The sequence below is a fragment of the Parus major genome, chromosome 5, assembly GCF_001522545.3.
Source record: "Parus major isolate Abel chromosome 5, Parus_major1.1, whole genome shotgun sequence".
Taxonomy (NCBI): Eukaryota; Metazoa; Chordata; class Aves; order Passeriformes; family Paridae; genus Parus; species Parus major.
Genome location: NC_031774.1, coordinates 12,576,165 through 12,588,744, shown reverse-complemented (window position 1 = coordinate 12,588,744; position 12,580 = coordinate 12,576,165). Strand labels below are relative to the sequence as shown.

General features: G+C 36.0%; 1 protein-coding gene across 18 annotated transcripts in view; it reads left to right on the top strand.

Moving 5' to 3' along the window:
• SOX6 (SRY-box transcription factor 6) overlaps window positions 1–12,580 on the top strand; it is a 368,642-nt gene that overhangs the window by 143,609 nt on the left and 212,453 nt on the right. For all 18 annotated transcript variants that reach the window (XM_015629858.2, XM_015629859.2, XM_033515151.1 and 15 more), the window contains one exon: window positions 7,979–8,189. In XM_015629858.2, coding sequence (XP_015485344.1) covers window positions 7,979–8,189 — 211 coding nt within the window. The remainder of the gene's footprint in view (window positions 1–7,978; window positions 8,190–12,580) is intronic.

The following is a 12,580-nucleotide window of genomic DNA, read 5'->3' as shown; positions in this document are numbered from 1 at the left end:
CACAGCACCAAGTGCAATATGAGTCTCCTAATGTACTGTATCACTGATATTCATATACAGTTTACAACATTCCTGCATGTTTATAAGGATTATCTGTTCTGGGATTCAGCCAATGTTATTGTAATTCACAGCAATTTTATGTGATACCTTTATGTCTCATAAATTTCTTGTTTTTATTTCAATCTTCCAAATATTTCATCAGTGTTTACCTTAAAGAAATACAAGTACTCTATGCAGCAGGCTGGTTTCCTGTGTACATTCTTCTGCAAATGCTAAAAGGGGGGCATAGAGCATGTAATACGTGTCATGTAACTATATACAGAGGAGGATTTTCATGTGCATTCAATACTGCTAAAAACAAAAAGACAAATTTTATTTTTATATTTACAATAGACCTACTTATAAGTTGGACAATTAAGATGACTTAATAAGGGGAAGTTGGATATATACAAAGTGGTCTGGAATATCCAAGCCCCACAATCCTTGTTTTATTTGGCAGCTTCTGGCAAACATGCATCACAAAATATGTGTCTTTATTTACCCAAGAGGTAAACAGTGCTGATCAGCTGGGACTGATCACAATGCTTCTTCAGTTTCAGTTTAGATGAAAATGTAAGTCTAAATAATCATTTTGTAAATGGCTGTCCGTTACTTTTTCCTTAGTAAGAGCATTTAACCAAAGTGCAAGGCATAAAGTCTCAATATTGTTGTGATTTATTACCAAACGTAAACACTGGGAGTTAGGACATATGGTATTTGGATAATTAAGGAAATCCTTAGCATCTAACTCTTACATAAGCACACGAGTTTATGCATATCATTTGCGGGTGAGTTGATTGCCATATAGAAGTGATTTGTCATTGCATTTTAAGATTTTGAGGTGATTTTCTATTGTGGAATGGAGCAAACTGCCTGTCAGCGTGTTTCAAATCGCTGCTTATTTGTAAAGAGTAGGGTTCGAATCACAAAGCTGAAAAATGATAAACCTCTGAAATCTATGTACCGAAAGTTGGTTTACCTGGCTTGCTCCAACACTTGAGCAGGAAGCGATGGCTGCAAATAAGTGGTCATATTTTACATGAGACATAAAGTCCCTGCCCATGCCTTCCAAACAGGCAGCTGATTTTGCAGTGGCCTCTTCATAAGACCATTCTTGGATTATATATGCCTGATTATTAGGACATCTTTTTTTTAAGCCTTTGATCTAAAGTTCTTTTTTTTTTTTTAAAACTCTCAATTTATTATTATTATCATTACATATTATTTCTTGGCTTAGAGCTTACTGTTCTGTTGTTTCTTCTTGAGGTTTTTAGATATGTAGAAAAAATGGAATACAAGCCCTTTACAGATTGTATTTAGCCTATACTTTGGCAGTGAAATCAGTATAAGTTTTATCACAGTAAATGTTGAGTTAAAGATTTGAGCTTTATTCCATTACTTGCCATTTGCCCTCCCACTAGCATAATTTGCTGAGACTTAACAAATGATGTTCTCTCAATAGCTCATAGCAGTCATTCTCAAGCCTTGGATTTAAATAAATCTTTCTTAATAAAACTTTTGTGTTTCTTTCTTAATCAGATGAGAATTGGAAATGATCACTTAGATTTTTAATTTATTTTAATTCTATTTAATTAAATTCCTCAAAATGGGAAACCATATTTAATGTAGTGATTGGAAATGATTTTGTAAACATTTGCTTTCATTATATGTTAACTCCAGACTAGTTCCAAGTGCCAGCATGCCTCTAGTACTTGGAATCAAAACCACTCTGGATATCCAACTTTCCTGGGGTGTTTACATGTGTCCCATTCAATGCAGAGACAGATAAATATCCCTTTATAACAGAAAAGCCTCATCCACATTGAAATAAGCAATTCAGCTAACACATTTTATATTAGTAATATTTGCTTTCTACTTCTTGGCCATTCATCCTGTGATTTCAGTTGAACTCTTACAGAAACAGTTTTCTCCCTGGCTATTAAGTGGGATTGCAGTTGTCAACTTTCAATCAAAGTTGATCACAGTTATTATTAAATTGCTAACTAACACTGTGACCCTGATTTCATACAGCCCTCAGTTTCATTTGGTAAGGTTTCTTCTTTTATCACCTTCAGAGAGCTCCAGAGGATCCAACCTTCCTAGGTGAAACATAAATACTGCCATTAAAATCTGCATCCCTGTGCACTTCCCCCCGTGTAAGACTCCTGACAAGAGAATCCAGCTCACCAGTTGGTCTGTCCTTAATCCTTAAGAGGATATCAAACAGAGATCTGTCCCAAGCCAGATCTCCACTCGTGATTGTGGTGTCCCCAAACTGAGAAGTTGCATCTCAAACCCTAAATACAGCCCCACCCCCCCCATCCCATATTTTGTACTTTGTCTATTTGAGGGAAGGAGCAAGAATATTGAATTTTCTTTTTAGCCTATAATGTCTCACCAATAGAACTGTAATTTTGTGTCTGTTTGCTCTATTTTGGAAGTGAAAAGACTTCATAAAAGGTGACCATGTTGGCTCATGATTCAGCTTGCAGGTATTGCTATAAATATTAGCCTCCAAATATGAAAAACACTGGGTCAGCTATCAATACCTTTATTTTTATTACTTTCAGCAGCACTCCCTCATTTATCCTGTTAAAACCAGTGGGAGCACTGATGGAAAATGAACTACTTAAACTGTTAGAATCTAAATATACAAGAAAATATTTTTTTGCACATACAAGAAAATTATTATTATTTGCTCAATCCCTTCTCAGTAGAAACATCTAAGAAACTATAAGGATTTTCCTTTCTATGTACAGAAACTATCAGCTATCTTTTTGAAGAATAGAACCCATGTAACTTGTGAAATTTAGTGAATGTACTTTCTAAAAAATAATTTTCTCAGAGTGAGAGGCCTACTAAATTATCTTTACATATTATCTTAGCATAACAGTTTTAAAGGAATTATTGTGGTGTGTGAAGAAAATCCCATGTGCATAGTCACAGAGGTCCTGTCTTTATTTTTACCAAGTTGCTAGTAATTATTCATAATTGTTCCTGCCATTACCAAAGTTGTACTTGAGCCATTCACAGCAACTCAAAAAGAAATAGCCAACAGGTCACTCGTCTACACCAGACAGCCTGGAAAGCTGATAAGACTAAGGAAATTGTTGTTGGACCACAAATATTCCAAGAAAATTTGAGGTTGGTTAAAGTGTAATGTGCCTCTAATATGAAAAAGGCCAAGGATAGACCTAGGAAAGCTTTTTCCATGTTGTGGTGGAACTCTTCATGTTGTTTTCCAAGTGATATATGAGAAAGGTGGAGGTTTTAGTCAAAGTAAAGTGTGATTTCTTGCAGGGGCCATCTATCCCTGAATGAGTCATCCATAGTATTTTGGTATCCATGCCTTGCTACTTTTGGGGTTTCTCTCTTTTGTGCATTAATTTACTTTTCTCCATTTTGTGCACTTCGGAACTTAATCCTTAAGTTTTAGTGTCTATATATAGGTATTTAAACTGTTATAATAATAGAATTTTGTCAAAACACTAACCACAGTGGGTTGAATGATCAGTAATGAAACCTGGTCTGTGCTTATGGCCTGGTAGGAAAATGTAGACAGGAAAAATGCCATTTATTTACCTTGATATGAAACCCAAACATTTCAAAAAATAGACTCAATTTTGCCCCTGCTGAATAGTAAGCAGCTGAAATAGTGGTTCAAGACTGAGCCAATAGTGGTTCAAGAATATTGATTCTCACTTCAGGTATAGAACAGTAAGATTTTCTGGCTTAGTCATCTCTGCAACTAAATACCTTTGCAACTTCAAGCATTTTTATCTGACACAGGCAAAGAGGAAAGATTAAGATAGAAAAATCCTTGTACATGTTGTTTAAGCATTCAGATTTGTTCTTTTTTTGTTGTTTCATAAGCTGTCTTCAAACTTTATGGTTTGCCAACTGTTAGAGACCAGTCTGGAAAGGCCTCCATTGTGGTGGACAAATATCCCTGTGCAATCCCTTTTGCATTCCGGTACAGGCATAAACAGTTCTACAATTATCCAGTTTTATTGTGTAAGTGGGAGGATTGTTTTATAAATCCAGCAAAAACTGAGTGGGATCCTGAAGAAGCATGCCCTGTGTTAAATCTTTTATCCATAGATAAAATAAATAGATTAAATGTTTGCTATTTATCTGATTATATTTTCCATATTTTCCCCTGCCTTACCTGGAAATCACTGAAATCGGTGAGAATAGCACACCCTGAAAAATGTACCTTTCAAAGGGAAATGTTATGTGTTGAAGACATTATTTCAAGTTTAGACTTAAAGTACCACTTTTACAGAAATATGTGAATTTTAAACATGAGAATCCAGAGAGTCTCACGTCCTTTGTCTAGGGTGTTATGGAGATACTGGATGAATTTGGGCACCAGATTGTATCCACATACATTAAGTAGATATTAATATCAGTCATATTTTGTTATAAATATTCTTATTTTTATCAGTGATGCTGAGAAAAGTTGACTTGCACAGAGAATTTTCATCAGTGCTGATGGATTTCTCATTTAGATTTTGCAAAATGGAAACATTTGAGTTGATCATGGCTAGGCCCTTTACTTGTCTTTACTTCCTCTTCCATGATCTTGGAAAAGACATTTAAAAAACCCTTAATAGCATCCTTTCTTTTCTCTTTTCAGATCAAACAAAGTGGGAATTCCTCATTCTGTAAAAGGTGACTTCAAAAAGCTTATTAAGGATAAGAGATCTGTCTTTTTTAAATTGTTCCATATTCATATTCAAAATGTTCTCCTTTCCTAACCATGAATTCATGGGCTTGTTCTATTTTAGTAAACATGGTGGTCCTTTTCCATCTGAGCTCCAGACTTTTTAGGGAAAGTGCTTTATGCATTAGAGCAAGAGGACCAACAAACAATTTGCAGAGGTGATATCCCTCTTGTTTCAGACAGCACACATGATCCACTAGACTTTTCTGAGGATACCTGGATGTATTAGGAAGGACTCTGTGAATGTCATGCATTCACAGAAAGCACGTGAATGTCAATGCAAATTAACTTTTGATTACCTGGTCTGCATCTGATGTATGTGATAGTTGCACTTCTGGTCTTGCAGTGCGTGAGGTGCTGGGACAAGCCTGACATGCCACAACAGGTGGTTTGCAAAGGGTTGTTAGGTCCATCATGAAAATTAAAATTCTTCATAAATTTTCTGTAACATTTAGTTCATTTTCAACAATCTGAATGCTGCAGTAGCAACTTCCCTTCAAATACAGTTTTTTATCTAGATAAAAAATAACAGGAATACTTCCCTTGCCCCCTTGTGTTTTGATCTGTCTAGTTAGCCATTAATGTGAGGTCAATAAAACCTGTTCTACCTGCTGTAGGCCTAAACAGAAACAGAAATATTACAAATGCATTTTCTGTCTTATTTTTATTCTAAATTTTAATTATCCACAAAACTGACAATATAAAGAAATTCATTAACTGGGCAAACCCACATGCTTGCAAAGGCCATTATTCTGCCTCCCTTATACATATCTGCATTATTTGTGTGAAGTTTAAACGTGTCTCATCTCTGTTATGGCTATTACAGTCTTTTAGGCAGGAAAAAGAAGGGTGAATGTGTTGCCTGATGGAAGCAGGACTAGGGGAGTTTTTCAGTGCAGCGAAGGAACATTGTGCTGGACCGTGTATGCATCCAGACGAGGAACAGGAGGGGTTATCAGGAGGAAGAACACTCAGTTATTCCTACTTACTCCACAGATTTGCCTTATCTTCTTGTTTCCGGCCTAAACAATAGATGTAGTGTTCCTTGCTGAGAGCATGAAAACCCCTGCATTGAGCCTGATGGATGTGCTTCATGTACTGTAAGAGGATGTTGCTCTCTTGAGAAAAAACTCCTTTAAAATTACTGAGTTGCTCTTGTACCGTCCTCAAAGGTGAAAGTGCTGAAGTACGTAGTATTAATTCTTCATTGAGGAAAGAGATAATAGAAATCCAGGCTTTACATCTGAAAAATATTAAAGATTCTCTTTTAATCTCCACTGTAAGACCAAGTTTTAAGAAAAATGCAAAGTAGAATTTGTTAGAAAGAGTTAAATATATGAAAGCTTTCCATTTTAAAGGCAACTAAATAAGTTCATCTCTGTACCTGGTCTAATATGTTGTTCTCTGTGATGTTTGACTCTTCAGTGAATACAAACTTATGGAGTGAAAAATTTGTTAATGTTTATTTGCTGAAAATACAAAGATAAATTTTTTATTCCATGTCACCTCTTTTTCTGTTTGTGCCTGCAAAACCTCTGTTGTTCCTACTGTGTTGATGAGGGGCTGCTACCAGTGGGATGAGATACAGAGTCTTCTAATTTCCTTTCTTAGTGAATAAATACATTTGCAACATTCCTAGCAAATGCTGCCTCCTTCTCCAGTGACAGTAACAGTGCTGTCTGATCACAGACTGCTGTGCTTGAAGACGATGTGTCACCGTCTCCTTCTGCACAGTCCCCAGCCCCATGTCACCCAGCTTGCTCATTGCTGGTCTTGCTCCTCCTATTACACTGCACAGCTACTTCTTAATCTCTTCCAGACTGAAGCAAAGATTTGTGTCTTGTGGTGCTGCTGATGGTTAATGCTTTCTAACCTTCAGAACACAAGTTTTTTTAGTGCTCTGAAGATGGGTATTTTCAGCTTATAAAGTAGTAGGAATATTATCTTTATGGGGAACACTGTGCATTGTGAGAATGTTTTTTGACAAGACTATTAATTAGCTCCTTAATATTTAAATGTATTGCCACTCTTATTGCTCTTAGATTAAAAAAAAAAAAAAAAGTACATTTTATGGAATCTAATATACACACAAACATTTCTAGGCTTACCATAAGGAAGCAGAAAAACCCCAGTAGTTTTTTTTCCCCAAATGTTTAACACTCCTAGCCTGGCATTATTAAAAATTAAAATAGAAGAGTAATTTTGGAAAGAAAAGTGTGTGAGAAATTCTTGTGGCTGAGATTTTGAGGACTAATCCAAGAACTACTTCTCTTTTTAGCTGAAATTGTGAAAGCAGAGATGCAGTGAATGTTGCAAATATAACTGGGAGAATGACAAGTCTGAGCCAGAGAAGTTCAGGAAGGGCTTCACTGTTGGGTGATATCACAAAATTGAGGAGAATTGTCATTACTCATTGTTTTTTGATGCCTTTTTTTTTTTTTTAATTTTTGCTCAAATAAACATTGTCTATTGACAGAAAAGATGAACCCTTTTAACTTCTATGTTTTTGTCTATGTAACACCTGATATATGTGGTCTTGGTACATATATGTACCATATATGTACCATACATATATGACTTGTTTTGTCACAACTTCATTTTCTTGCTCATTCTTTCCTATGTTTCCTAGAAGCATCATAACATTCATTCTTTAAGAAAAATTTAAATTTGAGTTAAAGGACAGTGAATATGCATAGATACACACATACTATTAACCTTATTTAACTGTGAAGTAGATTCTTTCCTCCTTGGTCACTGTTGGCCTAAACCTTTCTCTAGTTTTGAAGTCACGCTGTTTTCCATTAGCTGAGGATTTATTCAGGAGTAATTTGTCCTTGCCTGTACCTTCTTCCTTAGTGCCATACATATTGTCCTTAAGGAACTACAGAAAACTGTAAAAGCTTAACACATTCATTGTTGAAAAGTATTGAAATGGCTTGTTTCTGATGAGGGAAATCCTTGAAGAAGATTATCAAAGGCTTGAAGTCTGAATGTTAGAAACATGGAGCGAACTGGACTTAAGGACAAAAGTGCCCATGAAAAGCACTGAAATGAGGAAATAAAAATCATAATGCTCAATTTATAAACTGAATGAGATATGTAGACTTGTTAGTATTACAAACTAATAAATAATTCTTTCAGCTTTTGCCTGCCTGAGATCCTTCTGCCATGAGGGAAGAGCCTATGTTTTGACATAGTTTTGTTTCTTTGCAGGAGTCAGAGAGTAATAAGTTATGTTCCCTATATTCCTTCCGAAATACCTCTACCTCACCAAACAAGCCCGACGAAGGAGGTCGTGACCGCAGCGAGCTAATGACCAGTGTTAATTTTGGAACACCAGAGCGCCGCAAGGGAAGCCTAGCAGATGTGGTGGACACACTGAAACAGAAGAAACTAGAAGAAATGACCAGGACTGAGCAAGAAGGTATGAATTGGATAGGATTAATGTAGTTTCCCCACCCCTCCAATCCCATAATTTTTATGGCATAGAGGATGTGGGGGCCATAAAACTGCATAATTGGCAAAGGCTAGGATAAAGTTATTCACAGGTTTCCATGGCAATGGTAGTTTGAGATCCATTAGGGATTTTAGACAAATTGCCAGTTTTTAAAAACTTTTAAAATTGTCTTGGTTGTGAGTCAAAGCAAGAATATTGGATTTGGTGAAAACTCAACTCTTACTTGAAAGGTTATGATGAATTCTTAACTGGCTGTGGACTTGAGGGATATTCTTCAGTTGTATTTGTTTTTCCTTTTAAAAGACAAATATTTATTTTAAACAATAAGAATGAATAAAACATGAGCTGGTTTGTTTGGCCTTTGAAATTCTCATCTTTCCTCACTTTAATAACTGAGCATCTGCAACTAGGAGAATGGGAAAGAGTTTTAAGTGTAAAAATACATGGTTCTGACCTATATAGCTAGAATTACAAAGGAAGAAATCTCTTGGTTTTTTTCTAACACTCTCCTCAGATATTGTTACACGTATTAAAGCAGAGATAAAAATGGGGACAAATCTTTGAGTGCTAATCCTGTTTATGTAGCCAGTCCTTATTCAGATACTTTCATTGATTTTGTGAAGATTTTGGCTGTGGTAGGAAACAAACAGAATTGGAGAGTGGGTTTATCAGTGTATGTGTACAAACAGTCTGGACCCACCATGAAAATTTCTCCTCTTGGTAAGTGGAATGAAGTCTCATTTGGTTCTGCAACAATACCTTTTAGTCTGTGAACTCATACGTGAGTTTGAATCAGGAAGTTGTGAGAGCAGGATTGAAATAGAAAAACAGGTGTGGCGGCATCTGTGTGGATTCTCTGAGATATTTTACCAGTTCTGTTTTTGTGGCATTAAAAATAACCCAGGAAGAATATTTATAATGCAGCAAAGCCAAAAGGCAGTAAAACTTTGTGATTTGATTTTTAAATTTTTTTTATTATTTTATTATTTTTTTATTGAAATTTTAATGAGTTCAGACTTATTTTGACTCCTCAGTTTCATGGTATGGTCACAGTACACTTCAAACAGTGCACTCTAAGTTCCTTTGGCTAATAAAGCAATGCAGATTTCAATTAAAATTGAAGCTCATACAATAATATATTTAAATATGGGATAAAATAATATAGTGATGGAAGTAAGCTTCTAAATTTCTTGGCATAATTGTTAAATGCCAGTATGTTCTATAGGTGTCCTTTCTGAAGCTGGTGAAACATCTCTAAAGAGAGAATGTCCCAGATTCTTTACTACCATCTGTCTGTTTTCAGCTGTAAAGATCACTCTTTTAAAAATTGCTTTCTTAGATTTGGTGGTTAGGCTAGGAAAACTATTTTAAATATTACTTTGGCAAAGTTGTTTCTGCAGTCAGTAGCAGTCGTTCGACACTCCATGCTAATCAAAGGTCTTGGCTCGTACTTTGCTGCGGGAGTGCTCAAGTTGCTGTTGATTATATTGACACCACAGCTAAGGCTTTTCCAGAAGTGTACTGGATGGTGTGCTAATAAAAATGTGCATCAAAAAGTTTAAACATAACATCTATCTGTAGGGATTCAAGCATTTCATAACTTATTTCTGTATGGGTTCTTAAGAATTTTCTGCACTTCCCTTATATTAGTATACACTGGTTGTTTTAAGAGTACAGAGCAGAGCGATCCCTCTCTCTGAGTCAGAGCCTTACACGTTATGTGTTCTCATCAGCAGAGAAATAAAGGTCATTTTTGATCTATAAAATAATCTTGCCTTTTATGGACCACATTATAATGCAAAGCTATTCTAAAGTCTGCCTGTAAGTTCAAAGGTACCTGACTGTATCTTCATGTATAGGTTAGGCTGAAATTAGACGTTAGGAGACGATTCTTTGCCGTGAGCATGGTGAGGCTCTGGCACAGGTTGCCCAGAGAAGTTGTGGACACCCCTCCCTGGAAGTGAAGCTCAGGTTGGTGGTGCTCTGAGAAACCTGGTCTGAAGAAAAGGGTCTCTGCCTACCACAGTGGAGCTGGAATTAGATGATTTTTGAGGTCTTTTCCAACCCAGGCCATTCTGTGATGACTTTATGGTTCTGCATCAAGTTTTTTCCCATTCATTACTTATGCTTAACAGAAAATAATTAATGAACATCTGACTGGTAGCATATAAATAAATGCAGAAAAATAATTAAAAGAAAGATTGGAAATTCTTCAGGATGTTGCACTTAAGAAGTTCAATGTTTCTAAACTTCTGTGTAGGCTAGGAACATCTAAATTCTTAGAATGTATTTGAATACACAATTCAGTATTCAGTGGTTTCTCTGAATTAAAAAGAAGTACTCTCCATACTTGTTTGATTAAAATAAAATGTTTAAAAAATAATTATTATTTTAAGATTGAACTTTGTTTTAGCTCTGTGAAGTAAGTTGGAGAAATGAGGTCTGAGATTATGAAGTTGATTTGCCACCTTACAGTGTCTTTTGAACAACCTAATTAATAGGCTGATCACACACCATACATCATGCTCTTTAACATCTATACTTTAAAATATGTTTCTTTGGAGTCATTTTCTTAAAATGGTATGCAACCAATGAAATTGAGGAGCCCTTTGTGTACTAAGCCCTTCCCTGTCAAAAAATGGCTTGCCCAAAATGAAAAATACTTGCTGAATTTTTTATAAATAGAGAGAATAATATAATTGGTTTAATGAATGAAGTGGAGAAAAGGCATGTGTTTCTACTGTATACTGTGGTGTGGGGCTTTAAGTCCTGCATATCTCCTTTAAAAGAGTGTAATAGTTCATATTAGCCTTATTTATAGGGATGACCTCCTTGACCACTGATGTAGCTGTGGGATTTGGGCTGGCACACAGTCATATGGCAAGTTAATTGTAGAGTTAAATGTGGAGTAAAGAACTCAAGAATTCCAGTCATCAGACCTACCCCCCACACCATCTCAATGAAAAGCCTCTTTTAATATTGCTACATAGTAACTTTCTGGTCCATCCATATCATCTGAATTTGAGAAATACAAGTTGTTCGGGTCAAATACTTAAATACTTCGTGCTGTACACTCAGATGTTAGGTGTCTGACATGCTTGTATATACTCCTTGTGGTCTCTGTTGTACCTCATATTGCTGGAAAAAGGATATATACTGGAAGACTTGATTGTCTTATATTAAATAGATATATTTAATCAGAGTCCTTTGGCTCCTGAAAATAAGTTGTCTAATGAGAATTTCATCTGAGCAGCTGTGACTGAGGAGGTCAACAGGCATTGCCTAAGAGAATATGGCCCAGCTGGTTAAATCTGGTTGTTGTAGTGATTTAAATGGTCAAGTGCTGCTTGTAATCCATGACCGTCTGTTTGTAAAGGGAAGAGTGAGTGCTTCAGCATAATGTACAGCTGTTTTAATCTCTCTTTAATAATAGTGCTTCAGCCAGTGTCATGTCTTGTGTATGGTGTGGGAACACAGGTGCCTCACACAGGAATATAGCTTAGGTGTGTTTTTAGCTTTATTTGTATTCTGAACACAGATTACCAACATTACAGAATAAACAACATATTTTTTGACTTTGGGGTCCAGTATTTGCAATTTTTTATACAGTAAGGCACTCCTGTGCCCTAATTTGTAATGATTTGGAAATGAGAAAACCGATGAGAAAATTGTAATTGAAAAAGAAAAGAATGCTACAAATATTTAGAGTTAATTTGAGTATGTAAAGACTTTGCTGACACATGTTCTCGTAGGACAGAAGAGGTCAGAAATGAACAGGTGTCTAATTTAATCAATAACGTTGGACTCTAGGGCCTCTTGGATAACTTCAGTATATTCATCTTAGTTATTCTATGAGCCAAAGGATTGTTTTACTGGCCTTTTTCTTTGGAAGTAACCTACAGTACAATCAAGTATTAAAACTCTAGATAGCTCAAAATTAAGAGTTTATGTTAGGCAATATGGTCTAACTGCTTCTCTCCTTTTCCATCCCCTTTAAGTAAAAGACTTTTCTTTTTGAATATTGCTTATGTTACTTTTGTGAGATAGATTAACAGCCTGGGTTGCCTGAATTCTGTACTGAGAATTGGCTTCCAGACAACTACCCTACTGTACTTCATCATAAGCCTCTAGGAGCAATAATTAGTAGTACACATCTTGTCTGTAACGAGGAGAACAGATTTCCCCCTTTCAGATCTGGAATGCTAGGTTGGCAGGTCAGCTGGCACTTCTGAGCTGGAAACTGGGCATGTCATTTCTGCTAAGTGCTAAGCCCTCATTACTCAGGGCCTGGATTCCTAATTCACTTTCGACCTTGATTCTGAGCAATGTATACAATCTCATTTTTCAACCAAGCCCAG